This window comes from Halichoeres trimaculatus, unplaced genomic scaffold, assembly GCF_033239565.1.
Source record: "Halichoeres trimaculatus isolate MK-OKI-2021-1 unplaced genomic scaffold, fHalTri1.1 fHalTri1_scaffold_6, whole genome shotgun sequence".
In the NCBI taxonomy this organism is placed as follows: Eukaryota; Metazoa; Chordata; class Actinopteri; order Labriformes; family Labridae; genus Halichoeres; species Halichoeres trimaculatus.
Window position 1 is genome coordinate 12,557,118 of NW_027437184.1, and position 27,052 is coordinate 12,584,169.

Consider the following 27,052-nt stretch of genomic DNA (forward strand, 5'->3'; position numbering starts at 1 on the left):
CAGCTGTTGACAATAAGGAATTATAGTATTTTTTTTCTTTTTCTTCCTTTTTTTGTCTTTGTTGAATTATGAATTCAATATCCACAATATATTTGTTTTTGGGTGTACATTGAATATTAACACGTTATGTTAAGTTTTTCTGCACTCTTTTTGGACAGTCTTTGAATGCCATTGTTAGTTTTCCTCAATATTCAGCAAAGGAAACACGTTGAGGGGATTCATAGCTTGTAAAATTTACAAGGCACTGCCCACAACTATTCCATTGACAGTGTAGTATATTCGCACGCCTGTCCGCAGGGGTCAGTAGAACGCCACGCATCAAACAGCCTGCTCGTCCTTGAACAGTAGAAGAAGTTTTGAAGCGTTTTATTTACGCATGTGCGTGTGCGTGGTGGCATCTCATTCTTAACTTCCGTAGCTTTACTGATATGAACAGAACAAACCCAGACTACTGATAGCGTTCGCGCAGCAGACCTTAAGGTAAGTGTTTTTCTGTAGAAATATATTTTTAGATGTCTTATTCAGTGTCAAGCTAAACCGTCAACCAAGCGTGAGGCACTGTTAGCTGTTTCGCGCGAAAACAAAGGGACAAAGACGTCTAAAGCCATCATTAATGAACAACGAGTGGGAACGTATCACTGAAACGATAATATATTTAATAACTTTAAGTGCTGTAACACTGTGGACATAAATCACATGTCATTACACTGAACGACTCCTAAGTTTCGATTATAGCTACGTAGGTTAGCTCCAGGGCTAACATGTTTCTGGGGCCAGGGATGAAGGGGCGTGAACCAAATTACCTAATTCCCGAAAGATTTCTGTTTTTACAAACTAACGAAACTTAAACCATGGATCCACGCTTTAGTTCGTAGGAGCACGGCCTACGCATTAAACCAACAACGTTACGTTTTATTAGTTCAATCCACATCTGTAGACAATATGATACAACTTTTAATGTAATTCTGCTTATGAAATTTCAAGGTACGTGCTTTTTGAGTACTTAACCTCTTCCTGCTTTATAGACCTGCTTCCAGCACAGACACACCATGAATAATAACACTATTATGCAGCTGATGTAGTGGAACACGTTGTTCTACTTGTTTAACTTGCACACACGTAGTTCGACAACGTTTCCGATCTTGGAATATGATGGGATTTATGCATTAAAAACTGAAGAAGGAATTTGATCGAAAATGTGGTCCCACTCAACTTGGAAAGCAATAACAAATGAGGTTAGGGTGTGTGGTAGTCCGTTGTGTTACTTTAGAAGGAGCACTTATTATGCTGAACGTCGTCAGATCTACGTTGGCCCTTTAGTGCAAAACAAAATGACTTAGCAGAAAATTAAAGTAACAACAAGAGAACAAAAAATAAACAATGGAAAGACACCACATCAAAATATCTAAATACATCAAAAAAAAGGAATAGTAACAGATCAGAAAACATCCAGTGTAGCCTGCTTACTATGTAACAGAGATAAACATTTAGATATCTCTAGCCATCTGGCAGCAGATTTAAGTAAAGACATCAGCTACCCACACCACACTGCGAACACTGCAAGAGTGGACAGTTGTTGATAAATTTTCCTTTTTTGTTATTGTGTTTCCTTTTGCTGTCATTGTCTTTTGAACTTCAGGGCTACCGTACAGAACTGTGCCATATAGGATACCTGTCAACTCTCCTTTCCTTCACTCTACATGACAGTCTTTGAATAATGTTATTGTTGTTTCTCCTGCATATTTATCTAGGATGTTGCCTGCAAAGTCAACACATACTTGTGAGCTTCAGTCATAATGGCATGGCGTGGTTTATCCCCTAGTCTCTCTCATCACAGGCTTTTGAAAATGCCAACATGTAGGCCTGGGCTGAACTAGGAGTAGTGGATGTGTGAGGCAGGGGTTGTTGATTCATGACAATCCTAATTATACCAACATGGTTTTGGTTTCTTCAGATTGCAAAAGTTTCTTGAAGAGATTGAAAAAAGATTCCCTTTTCTTCTTCTTCTTTTTCCTCCAGGGTCTTATTATTATGTGTTTTGGCAATTACTTGTAGATACAAAACATTTGATGTTACCTCAGCTCCACTCAGACACAGTCCTTGATATAATAAAAGATTATAAAAATTTTGAAACAAGCCAGCTGTACCAGACTCTTTCAGAGAGGAACTTGTTTGTATATATCATCACAAAAAAAAATATTTTGTCTTGTACAACAAAAGACTTTTACCTTGAGCTGTCAGTTTGTATAAGATGCTCTCAAACCCTGGCAAGCCTTTAGCTCAAACTAGCCGGCTTACTCCAGGGAAGGTGTTTGACCAGCTCCTACTTTGCTCTGCACAAACATTGACGCAAAAGTTGATCATGATTTAAAGGGGACATATCATGCTGATCTGTGATTTAATACTTGCATATAAAATAATAAAGTTAGAAACAAGACCTTTCACCCCCTGAATTTTAAGAAAATGAGATATTGTATTTTTTCTGATATCCTAGAACGAGATTTGATGCCTCTTAAAATGGGTCATTGAAATTAGGCTTTGAGATTTCAACCTTCATGACGACACGAGGATCCTCTCTTTTTATTGGAGTAATCTGATAAAGCAGCTCCTCCTCTGTGATGTCAGTAAGTCACCCAACCACCACCGAGGAATACACCAACCAAGAGTATATACGTATAAACTATACACGTTACAGTACCGGTTTGACTCACCACACTGAAGCGTCCTGAGATGATCTGTGTCGAGGTGGATTTTCTTCCTGAGCTGCAGAACCGTCCGGGTCTGACTTGGGGTCCAATACAAAAGGACGTATCCTACACTCTGCCATTTTATTAGTGCTATCAATGCCTTACGGTGAAGTTTTGGCAAACAGCAAACTCGCGCGGTCTGCTCCATTCAATGTGGCAATTTTGTAAATACTGCTACGCTGCAAAAACCGCCCCCTGGCTCTACGCCCTCCGCCCCTCTGATAGAACTGACCAATCAGAGCACAAAGAGCTGTGACATTGCGAGGTTACTGGAGGTCATTCTCGAAACGGAGCGTTTCAACGAGATCTTCAGAATGGCCTAAAATGAGGATATTGAGAACGCTATTGTGGGGCAATGAAGGAACTAAATGACTTGTACTGAGGGCAGAAATGCTTTACAGGCATCCTAGTCTGGCATAGTGAAAAGGAGAAACAAACATGATATGTCCCCTTTAAGTTATTTTCTGTAATATGACAAGAAATAAAGCATGAAAGAAAATGTATTGTGGCATCTTTGCCCTTGAGGATAATATTTCTGCAGTTGGGCCTGGCTGCAGTTGTATGAGGAGATGCTAAAAAGGAACTCCAAAGTATTGGATCACATAAGTCATTTACAGGCCAGAACTTGCACAATAGAGCCATGGTATAAAAAACACCTGTAACCGATATAATCACTGTGATAAATCACCCTGCTGGTTTTTTAGCTGCAGCTCTGTTTCCCTGTCTAATAAAAAAGTAGGGGTGTTTTTATTATGAAGACTTTTTTTCCGTTTAGTCATAACTGGTGTTTTCCACATTTTAAACCAGAACTTTATTGGTCTGATCTATTTTTTTTTTTTTTAAACCAGCCCTGATCCAGCAGAAGCACATTTGTTAATCAAATACCCTTCAGTGTAGATCATGGTCAAATCCCTTGTGGTGTGCTCATTCATTCTCACAGTTTAACCTACAGGTGTAATGATGGTAGAGCAGACATTTCAGTGGGTGAAAGCCAGAACCACTGGAGGTATAAATGAAAACATTTCACGTCATTACGACTGAAAATCCTCCTGAGCACAGATCTCAGTCATTTATTGTCTCTCACGGATGAACCAGCAGAGCAGGATCAATGCAGACATTAAGTTTCTATTTCCATGTGTGTGTATGGGTGTTTGCACATTCTTTAAAGGTGACACTCAGTATCCCACAAAAGAGCTCTGTGGGTGTGGTAACTGCATTCTGTCACTGGTTGGAAACAGTCATGGTTGGTGCTTTTTGTAATCTTTGTTCAGACAGATAATGCAGTGAGATTCAACTGGATTCATCTTTCACAGGGCAGCATTCATTTGGTTGTAAACATGTTGACTAAATAAATGCGCACAAAGATTTGGCATCAACATCAACTTTGCTCGTATGCTATATTTTTTAAAAGCTTGTCTAATGCTTTGTTTTGAAATTACAGTCATAATAACACAAAGACGCTTTGACACCATATGTGCTGAAACCCTCTGTGTTGATTTTAAGACAGTGATATGAATGAAATGTTTCTGAATGTGTTCACAGAGTTGGACAACATGTCGGATTCAGACTCTGATAGTGACTGTAGCCATGAATGTTGTGACTTTGGACAACGGATCAAAGCTGTGAGTTAAAAAACAGTAATTAATCTGAGTGAGTTCCACAAACGTGTTGTTTTCTGTGTCGTTTATGAACTTCTCTTTTCCTTTTAGAAATTTGCTGCTCAAAATTTCAAAGCAACCACCTTCGATCCCTCAGGTAAGAAAACTTAAAGGGATAGTTCAGTTTTTTTGAAGTGGGGTTGTATGAGCTCTATGTGACCACTAAGGACATTAGATACAGTAGAAAGGTGTCTCCTCTCCCTCAGTAAGACACAGACTGTAATCCCTGCTCTTCTGAATTCTGAATTCAAAAGGCTATTTTCTCTGCCTACAAGAACTAAAATCAAAAAGTAATACCATAGTTTAAGAGTACGCTACATAAAATATTTTTTAAGTGCATTAAGTCTTCGGAAATATAATCATGCATCTGGACCTAACTAACTGGTCATGTGTCCTTCCGTGCAGCGCCAGTGCGCTCCGTCCCCCCTCCTCCTTTCAGCTGTAGGGAATGTAAACAAGCTATGCTTCAGCCGCCGGTCGTAGCCTCGTGTAAGTTTGATCAAGTATCATAATTCTTTTGTTTGTACTCTAAGGATTGTGAGGCAGCGTAGGAAATTCAAAATGAGTGACTATGACAGCGACGCTGAAGTTCCATTCACTTTGGAACCAAAAAGATACCTGTATAACCGGAGCACACAGAAGAGGAGCTGCTACAGATGGAGACTAAAAGGAATACAGAGGAAACATCCGCGGACACTGGACATCAAAATGCTGAGTGTTACTGCTGCCACGATTGTTGTTGTCGTTGTTGTTACAGGTCACTCCAGAATTCAGAAGAGCAGGGATTACAGTCTGTGTCTTACTGAGGGAGAGGAGACACCTTTCTACTGTATCTAAGGTCCTTAGTGGTCACATAGAGCTCATACAACCCCACTTCAAAAAAACTGAACTATCCATTTAAAGTCAAATATTTCACAATTTAGCATGGAGTCAAAACAAACATTTTACCTCTGAAGTTGGAGTTGATTTTAAACTGACTTTTGAAAGAGCAAACCTCAATAAAGTTGGATCCAAAGAAACCATCCAGAAATTTGGATGTTTAGGGGCTTTGTGAACTTTTTTTGGAACTCTGTGTTTTAATAATAATAATAATAATTTATTATGAGTAGAGGAATGAACTTGTACTTAAAAGCTGCATACTTTCAGCTTCCTCAGTGGCACTGTTACATTTAAAAAAAACATGTCAGCAAACATGCATATTTGTATCGTTCAATTAATGATAAGGTGCAACTAGCTGAACTCTTGGAGCAAAAGAACAGATTCTCACAATTTCTTTGGTTCACATTTCAAAGTCAGACGCTCCTCAACACTTTAACTGTACCGTATAAATTTTACTTATAACCTAATGATGAATCATAATTTGACTGAGGCTTAAAAAAAAAGTCCTTTTGTACGTCCTCAAATAAGTAGCAAAACTAGTTGGTTTTGACTACAAGGCATCATCTGGCAAGTCTGAGGCTGTAAACCAACTTTGCTTCTGAAAATATCTAATTGTTAATTTTCTTTTTTAGCGGAGGTCATTGAAAGATGGAGCACTATACCATGGGACATGAAAGCGTTGGCGACACAGAGGATGGCACTTTGTGCCTTCTGGCTGCCCATCCTGCTGCAGCGTGAAGACTCCAACCCATTGTTCCTCTGGGCTATGGAAATAGGACTAATCAACTCAAAGTGGGTACAACTCTGATGAGCATCTGAGTTAATCTGAGTTAATTTAGATTTATTAATTCTCTGCATCGGTTTATTAACGGTCTTCTTCTTTGTTTCACAGTGAAGATATAAGCATGAAGCAGCTGAGCAGGATAGAGACTGTAGAAGCTGTCCTCAGAACCTTGGAGAAAGGAACTGTAAGTTTACACTTTTTCTGCTATTAGAATTTTCACCTCAAAGTTTCAGGAACTTTTAATACGATAAATTATTTTCTTTGTTCTCATAATCTCTAACACATCTGAGGATGTGATGTTTTTATCTCGCTGCTGACCAAAAAGACAAATAAATAAATAATGCAGCAGCTGTTCAGTTTCTCATATTTCCTTTTTTCACTCTTTCTCTCCCAAACCTCCGGCTTTCTTTGTATTTTCTCCCTTTTCCCTTTCTCTTTTTTTCCCTAAATCTGGCTGATTTTTTGAGCAGAAATTCAAGTTAGCACACCAGCTGGTGACATTGAGTTGTAATGATAAGTGGAAGGTGTTGTCTGTCAGCCAGTCTGTGGTTTTGCAGCCGTTGACATGATAACTAAAATGAATGCATGAAACTCAGACCTGGGCTCTTCGTGACTTGTTTTACACTGAAACTAAAATGATTAAAAAACTCCATATTAACCATGTGGTCAGAAGCTACAGATGAGATGAATTAAAAGAACTCTGATTAGATAACTGACCTCTCCACTTTTGATTTCTGGAAGTTTGTAGCTCATGTTTTTGACCTTTTAATGATTTTTTTTCCTGTTCCAGATGAAAACAGACTACACAAAGCAAGTTTTCTGGATAAGCAACATGTTTAACACGGTGAGTTTGAATTCAAAGAATATCACAGTTATAAATTATGGAACCAGTGTGTTTGCTCTTTCAGTCTGTAATAATTGAAATCGTACCTTGTAACTGTAAAAAAGATTATAACACATAATGCAGCAGAGTGTGGAGACTAAGATAGTATCTTTGGGACATGATAGTATGAGCTCTTTGTGACAGTGGGTTTCAGATTTGTATCAGATTTGAATAATCTATCTGAACACGTTAAATTTTATAAAGATGCAAAAAAAAAAAAAGTCTTTCTAAAATACAGCATGTAATTAACTTGTGTATCACCTTTCTGCCGCTCATGGACCACTGGTCGTTGTATAGTTCGGTATTAATGTTGAGTGTTTTGCCTTTTGACACGTTTATGTCACACTGTCCCTTCAGCGTTCCCCGGAGGCGTACGAGGATGCAATACGATGGTTGGAGCGATCCGGAGAACACTGTGTTCGCCAGCGATTAGAGGACTTTGGCCATTTTGACAACGGCTTCTCAACCCTGCTAGTCCTCTTCACAGAGTGTAAGTTACAGCTGGACCTCTAATTCATACATGCTGCTCAAAGTAATTTGAAACAAGTGTGGAAAGAAGAAAAACAAAGGGAGTCATTTTTTCCTCAATATTTTGTATGTCAGTCATTTTGAAAACCCTGCAGCCTGTTGAACTTTCACTCAATGCTCAGAGTTAACCCGTGCACCCTCTTCTTTTTACTTTCCAACAGTTGCTCGATATATTCACAAAATGAGTACCAACCTGCAGAGGACGATGAACACACTGCTGGTTCAACCATCTGGTCTTCTTAAAGAGGTGAGGCACAGCGGCATGAAACACACACAGGCTTTCCCTCTCACTGACGTGTATTTAATCAGTTTTGTTTGTTAGTCACTGAAATCACTGAATGTGGCCTGAGCAGACTCATTTAAAACAAATGGGTGTCTGAAAGCCAAAGAGGAAGAACTAGTTAAGGTTTCACTTTCTGGTCCTTGGAATAAATTGTTTGTAAGAGCTTTTTATTTCTTGCTCCTGTAAAATATGTGTTTCCTCTTTCACGTCTAGAAATGTGAAGAAATGAAGAAGAAAGGAAATGAGAAATTCCAGAGCCAGCTGTATGAGGAAGCTATAAAGTTTTATTCCAAAGCCATCAAATATAAGTAAGTGATTGTGAAATATTTTTTATCTAATTTGGTACTCAGTTGAAAAGCTCTCCTTTTTATTTGAAGTTAAATGACAAACTGCTTTCTGAGTCTACAGAAATAAATAATGAACAAATATTTGAACAAATTTAGCAAAAATATTTTTTTTTCGGTGTTTTTTGATTGTAAACCTTTTAAGTTACTGCGCTTTCTTAACTGAAGCTTTTATTCTCCATCCAGCCCTGAAAATCATATCGTTTATGGAAACAGGGCCCTGTGCTTTATCCGCTGCAAGAAGTACCTGTAAGTACACTTTTTTCACAAGCATTTTTAATTTGTTTGATTATAAGCAGTAGTTTTAGGGGGCCTTGGCCATACTCCAATGAAGAATTAACAAAGAAACCACAGTATTTATTTTAAGAATCAGTGTTTTGAAAAAAAGATGCTGTTTTCTCAAGTAGGATTTTAAAATTAGATGAAATGTAGCTGATAAATGTTGCTGCTGGCGTTTTAAAACGCAGCATGATGGTGTTGATGTTGTTAAGATGAAGGAGACAAGCTTTGTGACCTTAACTGCAGCCAGTCAGTAGAGAGACCTCTAAATGTTTCGACTTTGTACCATTGACTAGTTCAAAATATGGATGCTGTCTCTGTGACTTCACCCTTCTGTTCCTGAACAGAGTATTGAAGCCTTGGCTTAGTGTGTCATGGTTTCTGGTCTTTCAGCAGCCAGCTTCAAGCAGACTGTCAACAAACTGAAACTTTTAGCTCTCCTGCATAGGCTTAATTTTTGTAAACTGGATATTTTCCCTTTGCTTTGTACGCATTATTGGAGTGGATAAGGAAACCTTACTTTTTGGTTTAGTCCTAGAAATGTCAAGGAAAAATGAAAACACGGTGAAATGAATTAGAATTATGCACATTAGAATGATGCATATTATATGAGCACCTTCATGAGTACAATCCCATGAATGAATGAAAACCACGTTTCAGAAAAAATGTTGTTCTTAGAAATGTAATTTTTGTATTTATTAAAAGTTTAAACTCCTTATTTGTTCCACAGAAAAGCTATGGGTGATGGAAAACGTGCCTGCTTGGCTCAGCCTCTCTGGGCAAAGGTATGTTTCCAGTCTCTGTAAAAAATAAAATTAACAAAGAAACACAACTGTTAACAATGTTTGAGACGACTCACCAAAACCATCTCCATCTCGATCAGTTTTACATAAAAGTGTTGAATAGAATAGAATAGAATAGAATATGTCTTTATTGTGCACCAAGGTGGAAAATTGCTGCTGCTGCTCTTCCTCCCATTGGTGGTGATCTTGTGATCATTCATTTATCTAAAACAAGAAAAACTCTTTCAACTGTTTTCTCACAGTACAGCAGAAAGTCCCACCATTGCTTCAGGCAGTTTGAGCCTCTGAGCTCAGAGTGGCGCTAGAGAGTCCTTCTAGTATCTGAGAACATGTTGGGACATGAAGAGAGTGTTGCACACTCTAGTTACATACGCAGATCACTTTAGGGAATGAAATTTTGACTTTTTTTAAAGGTCATCAGAATCAGGTTTTGTTGCCAAGTACATTTGCAGATACAAGAAGTTTGTCTTGGTGTATTTGTGCTAACAATTGACAAGGAAATAACGTGAGACTAGCAACTACTTAAATAATACAGACTTACAAGCTATACATCCCGTAAGATAGAGTATGGAAAAAGTTAAGATATAAAATAGAAAAATACAGAGAATCAAAGAAAATTTATTGAAAAAAAATTAAACAAAAGTGATAATGATGATAATGATGAGAAACAGAAAATACAATTTGCAATAGGTAGCTGTGCAATTTAAAGTCCAGTGGGGGTTAATGTCAGGCGATTTAAAAAATTAATCTAATTAATTACAGGATTTGTAATTAATTAATCTAGTTAATTGCATTTTAATCTCATATCTGCTTAAGGCCCCAAAATAAAGATTTTGAATTTCAGGACATTAAAATTATATTTAAAGACATAAAAAAACATTTAAAGATAAGGTTGAAATATATACAACACATTTTTAGGTACCCTGAGGCATAAGGAACACAAAAAAAGTTTTATGGTTCTATCTTTACAAAATCTACACAGTCCTGCACCTAAGATAAGCTGATTTGATTTTTAGGACGGTTTTTGCTTCTGTCACATTTTTACTCGATGTGTACTTACATCAGACTTCACTGCAATATGAACTTCTATACTTCTATGAGGTCAGCAGAACCAGGGCTAAAGGCTAAAAACTGTGAGGAACTATGTACAAAACACTTAATTCAAGTCTTGGATCAAAGAAAAGGGAAGTACTTTCAGTTTCCCATGCTCTGAACACACAAACTGTTGCTCATTGGTGCAGAGCAGCCCCAAGCTGAAACAAGACACCAGGAAGATGGAAGGAAATTTTCAAAGAATTCTTTAGATTTAAATACAGGACAAATATCGATCATTCAGGGCTTGTTAAATGCAGTAAAGAGTGTAGAATTACCCTTTTTTTACAGAATTGAGCTAAAGCAAACCATTGATTTTCTGCAGATTTGCAAAAGGACGTGTCAATAAACGAGATGTGGACCACAGTCTCACAAAAATCACTCTCGCTTCTCCCCCCGGTTTAAAGCATGTTGCTGATGTCAGGTGTGATACATTCAGGGACTGTCGGTAATTTGAAAATCTGACGAGAACACCACTTTTTCCAAGTAGGACAAACGGTTTGTAAATGCCAGACATTTGAAAATAAGTGTGTCTTTGAACGCCCCACGGGTTTGGGATCCAGATTAATCTGCCTTAATTTTTATAACACGTTAATTTGCGGTGTAATTAATTAATCTAATTAACGCGTTAAAATGACAGCCCTATGTAATACATAAAGAAAAAGAAAGTCAGTCTCATGTGACGAGTCCTGGTTACGTGGGAGGAGGAGGGGGAAAAATATATTGTTCATCAGGCTGACGACAGAGAGGAAGAAACTGTTCTTGTGATGAGAGGTTTTAGCCCTGATGGACCACGGCCTCTTGCCAGTGAGGAGAGTCACAAACAGTCTGTGTGTGGGGTGAGAGGGTTTCTAATTTTTAAATCCACCACTGAAGTAAACCACAGCATTGTGTCTGTAAAGCTTAACATTTACGTAAACTGCGGAGTCACTGAAGCTGTGTTTTTCATGTCACATTGACACATGAACTACACAACCGGCTGTTACCTTGTCTTCATGTTGCCACTGAAAACACATCATCATGTCGTCATGTTTGAGTCAGTGATTAATCTGCTGTTTGTTTACAGGGCCATTATCGCTACTGTGAAGCCTTGTTCTTGCTAGGAGAGCTTAAAATGGCGATTGCTGCAAATGATCTCGGCCGAAGTTGGTGCAAGGACGACCAAGAGGGGCTCAGAGATCTGGATCAACAGCGCCAAAAGTTTTTCACTGAATTAAAACAAGGTATGCTCTCCTTTTCACTGGGAGAAGACACCCACTAGGTCCATGGAGCTGGGAAACTGTACTTAAAAATTAAATTGACCCTTTTTTGTTTTTTGTCTTTCAGCTGAACAGCTCAAGAAAACTCAGAGCAAAAAGTAAGTCTGTGCCGTCTTTGACGTCTGCAGTCGAATGTGATTTTGATAAACTTCACTAATGACACATTTTTGCTTTTTTTTTGTTCCTGCAGACCTAACAGCACTAACAAAGCACCAACTGCACAGCCAACACAGTCTTTCAAGATTGGTGCTGTTGTGAGTGTAGCTTCTCAAACCAAGGTTAGTGCCTCTGTTGTGTTTCCTTAGTAAAAGATTTAAGCGATACAAAGCGGGAAAACGTTGAGCTGCTTTACAGGATGCTTCATCCATCAGTGATTGTGTGTTCTCCACCAAAACTGCATCAAAAACCTGACATTGCATAATCAGTCAAAGAGTACAAGGTTTAGGTTCACAGTCAGTTTTTGATGACAGTAACAGTTTGGATTCACAAGTTTAACTTTTTATAACCAGCAAGTTTGTTCATTTCTAATCCTTTTTTTCTGAATTATTATTTTAACTCTGCCTTGTTATTCTTTTTACCCATGTATGTAAAAAGAATCAGTTGGAAGTGTTTTTTCTCTTCATTGCTTTAAGTTTTGTGATAATCAAGTTCTGTCAGAGTGAATGAAGCATTAGTTCACTTTTTCCACTTACTGAGTTCCTGTGGATGTTTGTTAAGGTTGTATTTTGATTTGACTTGTTTGTTTTGACAGGGGTCAGAGGTTAAAACCAACAAACAACCAGAGGTAAAGACCAGTAAACAACCAGAAGTGAAAAATAACAAACAACCAGAGGCGAAAAACAACAAACAGTCAGAAGCTAAAACCAGTAAACAACCAGAGGCTAAAACCAGTAAACAACCAGAAGTGAAAAACAACAAACAACCAGAGGTGAAAAACAACAAACTACCAGAGGCCAAAACCAGTAAACAACCAGAAGTGAAAAATGACAAACAAGCAGGTGAGTTCTGTTTTCTTTCATGCGTTTAGATTTGCTTCGCTTATTCTTGTTGGATTTCTTTGAAAACTGTAATTTTGTTTCAACCTTGAGTTTTGTCTTTTCTTTTTGCACTAGACTTATCTGACTGTCTGTTCTTTGTATATCTGGATCTTTTGACATTTGTCTGCCACCTGTCAATGTTTAAGAAAGTTTGAAAGCAGTAGTTTGCGTCTCTGATACCAGTAAAAAAATCCAAATTATGCATAAATAGACAAAAGATATCAAAAATAAATAAATCCTTATCCTTCTTAGATTGTTTCTTTCTCTTTAACTTTACTGTAAAATAGCGGAAGATACTGTCAGATTAAGGGATGTGCACACAATCTAAAATTTTCTGTGTTTTTTTTTTTCCTCCTGAGACTAAAGGCTGAAGGCCAAAAGTCTCACTTCTTTACTTTGATAACATTCAGCAGTCGTTGGGAACAGACGGTCAGACATTTTCACACAAGAGTCAGAAAAGATAATGGGACACACAGTACACTGAGCGTGTGGCTCAATGAGTGGCTCCCTCAATCTGAACACCTGTTTAAGTGTTAACCAAAATCAAACAAACTACTTGAAGAGACATTTCATTTCAAACGATCATCTTGACTAGATCAAGAGACTTTAGATCATTTAGGTTGAAATAAACTCAACTAGAAAACAAAATTCTTCTACTCCTGATTATTGACCAATCAGGAAACTTGTCTCCAAGCTGGAGGTGGGACTTACAAATGCTGCAAAGATTTTTGCTTGTTTGATTCTTGTGCTTTGTATTTGATCTGCTTTGATTTCACATCAGGCATTGGTACATGATCTCAATCTGAGTACTTGTTGGTTAATCGGGGGCATTTCCTCCTCAAAGGTCAGAGGAGCAGCATCTCTTATCAAACTGTTTGTGTTTCCATATATGGTCAAAGAGTTTTGTGGTCACACAGACTTTTTTTTATTCAGCTGTATTTAGATGGAGGTCTGCAGCCTTTGTGTTTCACATTGGTTTTGCATGCAGGGATAAGAACAGCCTGAACTGAAAGAAAACTTGTGGTCTGATCAGAAGTTAGAGGAAAAAAAAGTAAAAGATCTACTGATGACTTTCAAAAACTTTGTGGCTTCTTTTCTCTCCTCAGGGAAAAATGAAAAGACGACACAGGCAGAGAGCGCTGCCAAAGCCTCGAAACCAGCAAAAAGGTAAGAGGAGCCCGTTATACTTCACAAGAGCTTTTCTAAACAATATGACTGCTTATCACTTTGTTTTGTCATGGGTATAAAACCGAGGAGAGGAAATCTGTAGTTGTTGATAACATTTTTAAGATGCTTAGCTTAGAACCATTAGTTTTTCTTTCTAAGACGTCCAAACAGTTCAGTTTCCTGCTGTTGATTCACATCATGTGAGAGTTTACATCCTGATGTGTGGATTCACATTGAAGTTTTGATACTTCAGAGCAAGAAACAGCTGTGAGAGCTAAAGAAAGGGTCTGTTTGAAATTTGTGTTCTCAGTGAGCCAACTTCAAAGAGTGAAAATGGAGATTCAAGCGTTGTGGTTAAGAAGAAACCCAACAAAAACAACCAGAGTGAGACTGAGGTAAGGTGTAGGGATTGACACACACACACACACACACACACACACACACACACACACACACACACACACACACACACACACACACACACACACACACACACACACACACACACACACACACACACACACACACACATGTATAAATCCTTTTAGCATTTGGAAAAAAAGTGAGTCAAATTATAACTTTTCCATTTTTTGAGCCTTTCTTCAAATCCTGAAATTTAATGAAGCTCTGGAAAGTTAAAGTCAGCCTTTACCGTACATTCGGCTATACTTTATGACATGCAACTGGAATGGGTTTATATCAGTATCTCTTCTTTTCAGACACATTAGCTTAAATTGGAGAGTATGTTTTGAAAGAAACTTTAATTGTGTAAGGCATGTTGCTTAAAAGCAGCAAAGTGTGTCACTCTTTGTGTTTGATACTGATTGATTCACTGAGGAAACATCAAACTGTAATCAACTTCCCAAATCTAAAATAGACCAAATATCTCCTGCACTCTTTGGGTGTTATCTCAGTTAAAGCTTCAGCTCATGTTTTGTGCAAACAGTGCTGCATCATGTACCATGGCAGGAAATCATACTCTTCAGTTTGAGGCACTAAAGAGTTTGTGGTTTCTAGAAGCACCAGGGTTCTTGGAAGCGTGTGTCTGATGTGTGGAAGTTCACTGAGCTGAGGAAACTCTCTTAATGTTATCAAGTGTTATGCTCTGATTAACGACAACAACCCTACCAAAAGCTGAACACGTACAATACTGCAGTAACATTCTTCTATCTGACAGAGAACTGCCCCAGACTCTCCATCTTTATTTTCTTTGCACCGTCTCATTTTTTGTTCTCCTTTAAGGGTTTGTAAAACAGTTTTTATTGCATAAGAATCGGTGTGTGAAAAAGTCCAACGTCTGTTTTCTTTTCTTTTTCCAGAAACCAAAACCAGTCAATCTCAAAGCGGCATTGTGCAAAGAGTTGAAATCGATAGTGCAGGATGCTCACACCGCTCTGACCGACCTCCGCGGCCGCAACGCAGAGCAGGCCTTCAGCCAGGCTCTGGTTCTTGTCGAAGCCAACAACAAAAAGGTAATCCCATAACTAGTTTATGTTCTAGTTTCAAAATTGAAGTAAAGACTTATTGGTTTAGTTCCTGGTGTTTTTACGTGTTATTTTAGTTGTTTATTGTTAGGTAGAGAGGTACATCTGCATTTGTTGTTCATTTTTGTCCACTGTATGAAAAAAAAACATATCATTTAGTGATAACTGGGTTTACTGAGTAGATGCATCAATCTTATACTTATCATCCACCTTTTTTCTATGCAAGTCATCCCTTCTCTCTGTTCATGTTTACTGGTCAGAAAGACTAAAAACTAAGCCTAAAGACAGCTAAGTACTGAAGTCACAGAACATGAATCAGGTTTCAGATTGAAGTGATGAGTTCATGCACACAACTAAAAGCTTTAAGTCTGTTGTTTAATTTGCATTATGCAGTTAGAAAGCACAGGTTGATATTGTTTTTCTTTCTTCTTCTTTCTTTCTCCTTCTTCAGGATCTTGGTATTTCCACTCTGGATGTGTTGCTATTGCTGTTCGGTCGTGCATCAGCCCTGACAGAAATTGGCCAGCCTCAGGTAACATGGATCATTTGATATATGGAAAATAAATATCAGTAATACAATTAAGAAAAATGGAAAATTAACTTCTTTTTAAAGAAATTTTGTAGTTTTTCTGAAGACTGAAAGTTGTTTTACAATGGGTGTCACATTCTCAGAAAAAAAAAATGGTAGAACAATATTTCAATGTGAGATTTTCATGTTTTGACTTGAACATTTATTGTTAAAATTAGATAAATCTGGTCACCTGCAGCAGATTATAAATGCAGAGATTTAAACTTAGCTGTGTTGATGGGCTTAGATGGTGGAGGGAGACAGTTTTTCAACCAAACCTCTGATCTGTTGTAATTTTTTTATTTTTTTTGCTTCATGCTGCTTAGTTAATAAGATTTAATTCTGTATATGACAAAAATCCTAGAATATCTCATCTTGTAGGTTATATATTAATTTGATGAATGGTGAAATAATCAGTCTAACTACAAAACTTTTAACTCTTTTTGGGTAAAAAGAAAAAACATGAGAAAAGGTGAGATTTATGTGTAGCAAACATAACCTGTGGCCACTTTGTTCAACGCAGGAACTCGGAGAGGCACGAAAACTTCTGGAGAAGATTAAAACTTACGAGGAGAGGACTTTTCAGTGTCTGGTTTTCTACGCCGTTGGCAAAGTGTTTCTCAGAGAGAACAGGTGAAGCAACTTCCAGTCTGACCAGTTTTTGTGTGATTTTTGTTTTAAATATTGATACATATGTGTATCTCTTCCTGGGTGCAGGTTTTCAGTTGCTCTGGAGCAGTTTTCAGACTCTCTGCAGATGGTGAAGAATCAGATAACACCTGGAAAACTCACCTGGCCTCTAACCAAAGAGATTGTCAAAGAAACACAGCCAGGTTATTTAAAGGTAAGGTGTTGCTTTTAGAAAATGGAATTCAAGAAGATGATTCCTCAAATATAGGATGATCATACCTGACTTTTTATTTGTACAGGAAATCCTGGAGGAAAATGTAGAGCTGTGCAAGTTTCCGCCTGCTCCTGATGCTGTTTGCCGGCTTGAGAAATGCCTGGGCTCTTCTAAGGCTGAAATCTACTTTACAGATCCAGATTTTAAGGTAACAAGTGAACTTTTAAAATCATAGCCTGTTAAGGAGAAATATACAAATGTCAACATTTTAAACGTCTGCGCCTTTGTGTGCAGGGCTTCATTCAAATGAGCTGCTGTCAGAGCTGCATTGTTGAATACCACATGGCCTGTTGGAAGACCCTGAAGACGTCACCTGTGTTTGAAAAGAGTGAAAAGGTTAATGCAGAATTCATGGCTGAGAGGAGAGCAACCCTGAATGAAATATCAGGAGCTAAAACTTTGTCAATGTTAACTTTGTCTTCCTCTGCTCTTTTAGGATTTCCTGCTAGAGTCCTGTTTTACTCCAGACTGTGTCGGTAAAATCTGTGACATCAAAATCTACTGTTCAACAGGCCTGGTCAAATGTAAGGTAAGACAATCCTCTTTGCATGGAGGTAAGATTTGTTGGTCACTTTTCTTTTAGGTTCCAGGATCATTATTTTGAACCTTTTGTTCCTTTCTTTCTTCAGTTTGAAGCACCCATCACCAAAGCAGTGACACCAAAGAAACCAAAAGTGAATCAGAAATGTACAAGGTAAGGCTGATGCACCACAGACTTAAAAATATCAACAGGCTTAAAACAAAAGGCTCAAACATAAATGTACACCATGTAGGCCTGTCACGATAATCAATAAATCAATTAATCGAATGATAAATAAAAACATCCTCAGTAAGTTTGCAAGCCTCGATAAACTGACACGTGCACACGTTTGTTTTCCTCCTCTCTTTCGACCAAAGAGGCTGAATGAGAAGATGGCTCACTACGTCTATCTTTCCTAACATCGGGGTGCATAGGTTCTATAGCGGATTTAGCAGATTTATAGCAGAGTGAGCATCTGTCAAAAATGCGATCTTTGGGGTGAAGACAGGGCTGCTCGCGCGTACACACGGAGAGAGCTGAAGCGAGCGTCCTTAGGGGTAAGGAGGAAACCCACGCTAATATGAGTGATGGCACCAAAGATACGGTTCTTAAGCCGCCTGCCACAGTCCCAGTGTGGGAATATTTTGTTTTTTATCAGAATGAACAAAGCGTGAGCTCATGAACACCAATGAGCTGATATGTCGCATTTGAAAATAGTAGCGACGAAGAAGAAGAAGGGGAGGTGCAGTGAAGCCTTGTTCTTTGACAATCCGCTCTTACTGAGGCTTTTGGTCTGCAAAGTAAATAGAAATAAAAGCGCCAAAAAAGCTAGTGTTTTTTTTAGAGACAGGGTCTATGTTTTATTGGTTTTGATTAGTATTAATTATTTTCATTGACATGTATTTTTTTCTAAAAGAGTCAATTTCATTTTCATTGTATTTTTTTCTCTTTCTCGTTTGTTAAACTTATTATATTAATTTATTTTATTTAAAAGATCCTGACCTTTTAATTACAGTTAAATTCTCTTAAGAAATTAAAGTTTCTTGCGTTTGATATGGTGTACTCACTTTATTATCCCATTTATCATAATTACATCAATGAAAAAATGGGGAAAAAAATCACAATAATATTGACAATAATATTGTTTATCGGCAAAAATTTTTTGGAAAATTATCGTCTAGCAAAATTTGTTATCGTGACAGGCCTAACACCATGATATCAAAGATTTTTTTGATTTCTTGATGAAGTCTCAATGCCAAAATGCTTAGCAGTGTGTCTTTTGTTTTTTATTTATTATGTTGTTTTGAATCTTCAGTGTGAAAAATCTCAAAACTAAAGAACAGCGCAAACTGAAAAGGAAACAGAACAAGCAGTCGTTCAAAGAAAAGCAGGTGATCAGTGATGAGATTCAGCAGAAGAAAGAAGACACGGCCTCTCAGACTCAGCAGAAAGGTAAAGATTCTGGCATCCTCATCTCCACACTTTGAAGTCGTAGATGAACCACTGACTCTGTGATGTTGTCACCCTTTTCTCAGCCTGGTTGCTGTACAGAGACCGAGTTCTTCTGCAGATCAGTCAGAACATGGAGCTGCTGCGAGAGGAGAAAGGACTCACTGTGCCAACACTGACCGACGCTCTGAAGCCCTGGCTGGAGCTGGACCTGTCGCGAGGGAACGAGATCGCTGGACGATTACTGAACTGTCAGCAGGAGCCTCTGGAGACTTTGGGTCAGGCTTTTGAGCTTGTGCTGGAGAGGAAGAACCGGGTTTGGGCTCGAGTGGTGGTAGAAGTCCTCAGCAGCTCTCTGAATATAGCTCCTAAACTCAACAAGTGGGCATGCCAGCTCAACAACGCAGGTCAGTGTTTGTCACATTGCTTGAAATGTGAAACCCACATGTTAAATTGACTGATTTGCATCCTGATATAGAGAAAAAATGAAGACTTGGACATCTTTCCCTTCCTTTAACATCTTATTCGTTACTCTCTGCCCTCTGCAGGCCTGAATGCTGCCAAATCCTTTATCGAGCGTCACGAAGAACACCTGAAGCAGCTGGACTTGTCTTTTTTGCTTTACTTTACCCCTTTGAAAGAGGTGATTATTGACAAGCTTGGGATTAAGCCAGAGCTTTTCTCAAATGCTGGTTTGACTCTGACTGAATACCTAAAAGAAGCTCAACCTCATGACACAAGACTGTTTATCTGGACTCTGGAGGAGCATAGAGATGCGTATGTCTCCTTGCAGTCTTTACTGGATGAGTATTTTGATATGATGGGTACGTATGTTTAACCTCAAACATTTCATTTGAAGCTCTGCTCTGTTCCTGGTCAGGGTTTGATTTCACTTTTCATGTTTTTCAGATGGACATTGTTCAGTCTTAAAAAAGTCTGATGAAAATCAAAATGTAAGTTTATAGAAACCTCTTGTTTCCTTTAATTATCATGTGGGACATATGCTGTTTTGGAAAAAAAATACAGACACCAGGGTCCAAATAGGGATGGGCACCTTTCACTCTTGAAACAATATGGTAGCGATGCCGGGTACCTGGCAATCAGCACCGGTACTCAACAGCACCAATTTTCGGTCCTTTTTTCATTAATGTGGTGTAAAAAAAAAAAATCAATTTGTTTTTAATAAAATGTATATATTTTTTCAGTGTAACATATTTTTTCCATATATAACCTTGCAATAGTGTGTTCATGTCCAGCATGGAAAATTGACTACTTTTACACTCCCTAAGAAGGATGCATTAGGGACCTATACATGGTACCTCTTGATTTTTTCGTGAATCGGTACCTGGTACTTCTGACAGAATTCAGTCGGTACCAATATAAGTACCGAATTCGGTACCCATCCCTATGTTCAGATAGTTGATATCTGTTCGCAGAGGTCATCTCTCTTCTCCAACTTCATCCTTGCGTCTCAAGTAGCTGAGTGCCTGACCGTAAACTCTTCCTTTTTTTTGTCCAATCAGAATTCTCCTATGAAGAGTCGAGGTCGGAAAAAGAAAAGAAGAGAGCCACCGGTCAGTAGGAGGAGGATGTATTGTTGATATGTTACAATAATCTGAACACAGAGCATTTATTGACATCTTTCCTCTCATGTTCCTCTCAGCATTTTTATGTTTTCCCTGAGGAGAGAAGTGCAACGCCAAGAGAGGACTTTGACCAGGACTATTTTGAAGACGACTCTTTGTAAGTAGCATCGTACACATGTAAACATTGTGTCTTGTTGTAACTGGATAAGTTTGTGCATGTATTCAACTCTTAATATTTCATGCCAACAGATCATTCCTTCACCCCGGGGATCCCTTCACTGTACCCAGCCACCTTCGAGCGCAGGTGGCAGCTTTTGAGGAGCAGTACAACAGCACCGGACACAGAGGGGGTCACTTTAAAAACATGTTGGACAACAACAACCGCGACTCAACAAAAGAGACTTTGTATGAGTAAGTGGAAACTTAAGTCAACTATTTTAGTGAAGGTGTAAAAATGAGACCTCTTACCTTTTCTTCGTGCCTTATATTAACAAGTTTGGCCACATCAACTACAATGGAGGCATGCTTTCTTATTTAGACAGCCATATCTAAAGTTTAAACTATAAGGCCTTGAACAGAAGCAGATTTTTAAAAGCAAGATATAACATCATATTTCTGTTATCCTGGTTTATTTATTCTTTTATAAATTTTATGGATTTTTTTTTCCCTCACTGCAGCTACTTTGCCCAGATTTTGGAGGAGCATGGTCCCCTGGTAGCTGAGGACCGTCTGTTGGTGGGTGAGCTGGAACATTTCCCTCCCGAGGCTCAGATCAAGATCAAAGAAGCAGGCGGCTTCGAGGCCTTTCTCCTGGAGTCCCTTCGCTTCATTAAGATTGGAAAGTGCATCGGCCTGATGAAACACGCCGTCTCTCTGCAGCAGGCCAGCCTGGACGACCTGGACAACCTGGACAGCCTGGATGATCTTGATGAAATAGTAGATCCTTACACGAACAGTGCTTCCTCTGAGTTACAGTCGGGTCATGAAGCAGCTTTCACACGGTATCCGGACTATAATCCAACAGCACAGGCTCAAATGTATCCAATCCTCCCGAATCCTTACGCGCTTTTTAACAGACGTGATGAGTGGCGTACTGATGATTTTCTAGATGAGGTCCCTTGTTTAGCTCTTAATGACTGTGAGGAGGCGGATCTATACTGTAGCGAGGGTGAAGGTGGACTCAAGGAAATTGATTCCTCTTCAGGTGGAGCTGCTTCAGTGTCACACGAGGAAAACCTTTTAAGGAAACATGCTGCAGTTCAGGTAAATTCACATCGAAACAGAAGTCAAGAACAGAGACGCAGCGAGTTCTGTGCAATAATAAGTTAATCTACTCTCTTATTTTGCGTGTTGCAGACAAGTCAGGAGACCATGAGGAGTGTAGCAGTAAACACGGAGCTTCATGAGCACTTTGAGAGCTGTCAGGTGAGTATCTCACAGCGTCAGTGTCTGAAGCTCCTTTCACACCTGAACACACACTCTAAATGTGAGAAGCTTTGCTCAGGATGAACAATGCCCGTCTATTTGTGTGTCTTGTTTTTTGCTCCAGGGCGACCTCAACAAAAAGCAAAAGAAAAACCAAACGTTGGAGAAGCAGATCCAGAAAATGTCTAGTGGTTCTGACAAAGTGGATCTGAAGCACAAAGAAGACATTGCCCAACTCGAGGAAGACATACAGAGGGTCACTACAAATGTGCAGGTAGGTGCAGAAACCACTATGACCTACCATACCAATACTGCCACAGCATATCTTTACATTCTTTCATGCTGTAGTGTCATTGTTTTGCATAAGATTTTTTCTATACATTAGTACAACCTTTATACCCCAAATGTTATGTCCACAATAAGGAAATAAGTTGCTAAAAAGTGCATCAAACCATAAAAAATGAAACTTTAAACACATACTTTTCTGAATACAGAAATGTCATGACTGTATCCCTCAAAAAATTTAAATGTGAACGTGATGACATATATTCAAAGCAGGAAGTGATGCAAACAACCACGGCCTGTTTCATAATGTTTTTGTTGTTTACACTTTATACCGGATTTTCGCAAACACATAAGTGGAAGGAAACAGCGCTCTGGTTGAACACTTCACATGAAAGTGAAACTGCAAAAAAAACGATTCAACCACTGACTGAAACTTGATATGCAAATGGACACAGCAGCTGCACTGGGCTCTACAGGGTTAAAGGTGATAACTTGAGAGGCTAAATTCAGGGCTGAACGATTTTGGAAAATAATCTAATCGTGAATTTTTTAGACCAATATTGCGATTGCCATTTAGCATACGTTTTTTTGGGAGGGACGTTTATCTTCTGCATTGTTCACTTAACGCAAGTTTTAAGTCATTTTATAGCATGACTTACCGACAAAAGATACTGATAGCGAAAAAGGAACACTGAAATTTTACTGACCTCCAGTCGACAGTAAGAGTAACAAACCATACAGAAAAAAGTGACCAAGGGGTATGGCTCTACGATCTACTGGATGGATCTTTGTAGCCCACAGGGTTTTTTTTTTCCTAGTAAAAAAAACAGCATTTTGACTTTTGCTGGTTTTAAGGGAGAACAAGTATAAGTTACTATATTCCCTCCAGGTCTGTTTACATGAAACTTTTTTTTTTTCTTCTAATTGCAGCCATTGCGATTTGAAAATGCATTCTATTACATTGCGATGTAGGTTTAAAATTGATAAATTGTTCAGCCCTAGCTAAATTTCTTTTTTTATTTCGTCAAGGTGACCAAAACAGAGCTGGGACTGTTCCAGCAGAAGCTTGAAGAGGAGGTGAAGAAAGATCAGAACGAGAAAAAAGCCAATCAGGAGGTGCTGAAGTCCCTCAAAGCGGAGACCGAAGACCTGCAGGAGGAACAGAGGAGGTACCGTCATCTGGGTTGTTGTTTATTAACCTGGGTCCATATGTTTATTAATGTCGTGAATGGTCTCTCTGTAGCAGTGTGTGTCAGGTGCTTTAATGGACAGTTGTCTCAGAAGGTGGCGAGACGCAGAACTTAGTCTAAAACAATGACAGCTTTTTCAAATACTTCACTCAAAAACACACCAAAAACACAAAAAATTTTAAATATAGCTGATCTCTTTTTTTTAATAATTTTTCCCATGCAGTCTCACCAGAAACATCCGGGAGAAGAAAAGCAGCTACGATGAGAAGCTTAAGGATTTCTTGGAGCTGAGGTAAGTGATGAGCAGGCCCTGAACCTAGAAAGTACTAAGAGATCCGTCTCTGTCTCACTTCTATCGTCCTCTTTCAGTAATCAGTCTGCAGCTGAGAAAATGAGTCTGGAGGATGAGATTAGACGCTGTAAGACCTCACTCAGCTCGGCCAGCAGGAGGTCTAAAAATGCTCAGGTAAATATGTAAAAAAGCAGACAAAATTATCAGGTTTTCTACGCCCTCTTCCTGTCCTTTTCCTTTTCTACAGCATTGATCTTTATCCTTGTCTTTTGGCTCCTGCAGCTGTTGGTGGTGGAGACCAGTCGGGATCAGAGTCTATACAGCCTCTACAGAGAACTGGCGAACAACAAGGCTTTAGTTACCAAACTGGACGAAGCAGTACACAGGTAAGAGGTGTGATACCACTGCTTTTAATCACTCTGCTGTCTGATTTATGTGCTAATGTGTGATATTTTTCATCTGAAGATTCCCGAACCAGGATCTGGAAATGAACAGAAACACTTGGAGAGCCAGCGTGCAAGAAATTGAAAAGAAAATTTCTACCATTGAGGTAAACAATGTTTATGTTGGGACTATTACTAACCTACTCGTAAGGATTTTCAGAGATCATCATGAGCGCTCAGCTTACTTTATGATCAGGGTGTAAAATCAGCCTCTTCATCTGGACTGATCTGCTTTTAAACCGTGTCAGAGCTGAAGTGATTCTCTGATTAGCTGAATATATACTCTGTGTATTTTATAAATATTTTGTGCTTTGAGTGGGATGATTTGACATGGACTCATCTCTGTCTGTTCCACAGACTCAGTTCCAGGAGCAGATGGATCAGGTGAAGAAGGGCAGGAGAGTCAACGAGCTTCTTCCTGTCAACGGTGGCAACCAGCTTGAATCTGCAGCTGCACCAGTAAGAAACTGAGACACCACATTTAGTGTTTTTTTTATTTTCATATAAAAACAGCTTATATCAAAGACCTTGGATCAAGTTTTAGACTGTTTGTGCGATAAATAAGTCTAAAGAATGTACAAACAGGCTTATTTTTTTGCCTGAGCAATGGATACTATATAATCATTATTGCCAATATCTCATGTAGATTTATCAGAAGGATGATTCTTATTGTAGAAATAAAGACAAGTTATTTGTTTCTTTTGTCATTTAAAAATAATAAAAGGTGAACTTGATCAGTGTTTTTTATCTCTTGAGACTCAGCAGTTCTGTTTTTGTTTTGATTCCTCCACCTCCAAACAAACACTTCTTTCTTGTGTTAATGTCCCAGATGTCTGCAGCCGCTTCATCTTCCAGCAGCTCTCCCCCGCTCACCCAGCAGGCTGCAGCTGAGGCTCCAGCTGCTCTGCCTCAGACCCAACACAAACCTCCAACTAGAACAGCAGCGCCTTTACATAACACTGTGTTTGACAAGGCCATGGAGCACCTGTCCGCCATGTTCCCTGACTACACCAGGTACCAGCAGACCACACTGTTCTCACAGGACTTCTACCACATGCAGAAAAAAAACTTTCTTCTTGGGCTGTTCAGATAAAGACCACTCAGTCAGCTGGTTCTGTGTGTGTTCAGGTCAAATCTGATGCGGTTTGTTGAGGAGTTTCGTTCATCCAGTGGTGGCAGCCTGAGCAGCATGGCCTTACAGGATATGGTCGGTGGAGTAAGCCAGCTCATCTTGGACCATCAGGTAGTTTTCTCATCGGATGTTCTGACAAAGTCTGTTGGTTTATTTTGATCCTGATGGTCTCGTGTGTCCAAACATGGAACTGTTGTACTTAAGAGCAATGGGCTGTGTAGCTTTTGTTATCCAACATCACATTGGTTTGATTTTGTTTCCACACAGGAAAAGTCAAAGTGGCCTAAAAAACAGAGCCTCATGGGACGAGGAAGTCCAGCTCAGTCTGTTACCCCTCCACCAGTCAATCCACCTCCAGCCTGGCTGCCAGTCCAGGCAGGAGCCCAGAGAGCCCCACAGTCCAATGCAGTGAGTCCAGAAATATCAACTGTTATGAACCGCTCCATGTTGAGCTTAGATTTTTAATCATTAAAGTGCTTTCAATCTGCTGTTTGAGCTTCTGGTGGCTTTGAATTGTAGCACAGTGCTCGTAAGAAAGTTCATTTAGGTAAGAGAGCTCCTGAGTGTGGTCATGACTGTGTTTCTTCTTTGCAGCTGAATGTTGAAGATCCTTGCATCATCTGTCACGATGACATGAGTCCAGATGACATCTGTGTGCTGGAGTGCCGGCACAGCTTCCACAATGAGGTGAGTGAATTTAATGTAGCTGTTGAATGAGTGAGAGGGGTCACAAATATCATTATTTTAATGCTTCTTAATAAATAAAAATTGGACCTGTTGAGTAACGGCTGAGCTTCTGATGTGATTCAACTTTAAAAAATGTAGGTTTTAATCAGGACTTGGGTGGAATTGTACTCAATACATCAGACAAAATAATTCATAACCATGGAGTAGTGAAATGCTGTTGTTAGAGGAATCAAAGTTCACAAACAGAAATATTTAAGAGCTTTGCTGGAAAATTCTTGGATAGCTATTTTCTTTTTGGACAACTCCTCTATATTACACAAATATTTAAAGCACAGTTAAAGGTTAGGTAATAGCACGTAGTAAGGGAGGTGAATTAAAGGTGAAGTGATGGATTATTTTAGGCACTGTAGATTTATTGTACTCATGGAAAAAGCCTTGAACAACGTATTCCAGCATCTGTAACGTCAGGCTGCACTGGCATAATGGGTAATGTACTTTATAAATCATTCATTACCAAATGTAAGCATTGTCTTAAAGCTTTCATGATTTGAGATACATATATTAGATCGCTGTAATGTTGGATGCACCAGCTCAGTCAAAATGCATAGGTTGTCTTTTCTTAAAAGATGATCTTTGTTAAAAAGATGTAATCATTATTTTTAATTGATGTTGATCCAGGCCTCTTTTGAGGAATTCTGCAATGCATTCAAAAGCTTTGTGACATAATAACATGCTTTATTCTTCGTGCTGTTTGTCTTTCTTCCTTTGACTGACTTAAGAAAAGAGTATTATTCATTTATTCTTCCTTTTCTTTCTTCTTAAATGTAATTTTTTTTACTCGTGATAATCTAAATCTGTATCTCTCTTTGTCTTCAGTGTATTCGCTCCTGGCTCAAGGAGCAGAGCACCTGTCCTACCTGCAGAGATCACGCTCTGATGCCAGATGATTTCCCTGCGCTGTCAGCCAGAAGACGCCAAGCTCCATGATGTCCTAAACCCCAAAACTTTATCACCTAATCTCACCACTTTTATCTCATTTGTTCTTAAACCAAGTGTTTGATTAAAACCCTCTTATGTTTGACAATCCTTACGCCTGATTTTATCCCTTTTAACTGAGCGTTTCATTAAAACAGTTTTTGGGTATCTTTTACATGTTGTGATGTGGAAAAGAAATCTCAATAAACCCAGATTTGTGTGAGCTCACTTGTCTGAATGCCAACTTATCTGGGTAGGGAATGTGAAACTTTTGAGATAAAGATGACAAAATGTGTGAAAACCCTTTACAATACAGTAATCCATGTGGAGGGACTGATGATGGATTTGTCTGGATTGCTGCTGAAATTA

General features: G+C 38.9%; 1 protein-coding gene across 1 annotated transcript; it reads left to right on the top strand.

Moving 5' to 3' along the window:
• The first annotated feature begins 341 nt into the window (after positions 1-341).
• ttc3 (tetratricopeptide repeat domain 3) lies at positions 342-26,911 on the top strand. The gene is made up of 46 exons (XM_074672182.1): positions 342-480; positions 4,290-4,369; positions 4,457-4,502; positions 5,917-6,076; positions 6,177-6,252; positions 6,859-6,912; positions 7,309-7,441; positions 7,641-7,726; positions 7,976-8,070; positions 8,293-8,355; positions 9,116-9,170; positions 11,347-11,503; positions 11,607-11,637; positions 11,730-11,817; positions 12,291-12,537; positions 13,683-13,743; positions 14,054-14,138; positions 15,063-15,215; positions 15,679-15,759; positions 16,319-16,428; positions 16,513-16,639; positions 16,725-16,847; positions 16,934-17,035; positions 17,136-17,228; positions 17,329-17,393; positions 18,535-18,671; positions 18,755-19,075; positions 19,217-19,492; positions 19,578-19,621; positions 20,192-20,242; positions 20,332-20,411; positions 20,504-20,665; positions 20,932-21,517; positions 21,611-21,679; positions 21,804-21,953; positions 22,994-23,133; positions 23,378-23,446; positions 23,524-23,620; positions 23,729-23,832; positions 23,912-23,996; positions 24,247-24,348; positions 24,719-24,903; positions 25,018-25,132; positions 25,289-25,429; positions 25,616-25,708; positions 26,585-26,911. Exons 2-46 carry the CDS (start codon positions 4,301-4,303, stop codon positions 26,693-26,695), a joined length of 5,478 nt encoding a protein of 1,825 aa, XP_074528283.1. The 5' UTR covers positions 342-480; positions 4,290-4,300; the 3' UTR covers positions 26,696-26,911.
• The last annotated feature ends 141 nt before the right edge of the window (positions 26,912-27,052 follow it).

Bases quoted from the DNA above. Each gene is read 5' to 3' on its own strand.
- ttc3 (XM_074672182.1), top strand. From the start codon at position 4,301: ATGTCGGATTCAGACTCTGATAGTGACTGTAGCCATGAATGTTGTGAC. The intron at 8,356-9,115 runs GTAAGTACACTT...TTTGTTCCACAG, and splicing joins ATCCGCTGCAAGAAGTACCT to AAAAGCTATGGGTGATGGAA. The intron at 23,833-23,911 runs GTAAGAGGTGTG...TTTCATCTGAAG, and splicing joins CTGGACGAAGCAGTACACAG to ATTCCCGAACCAGGATCTGG.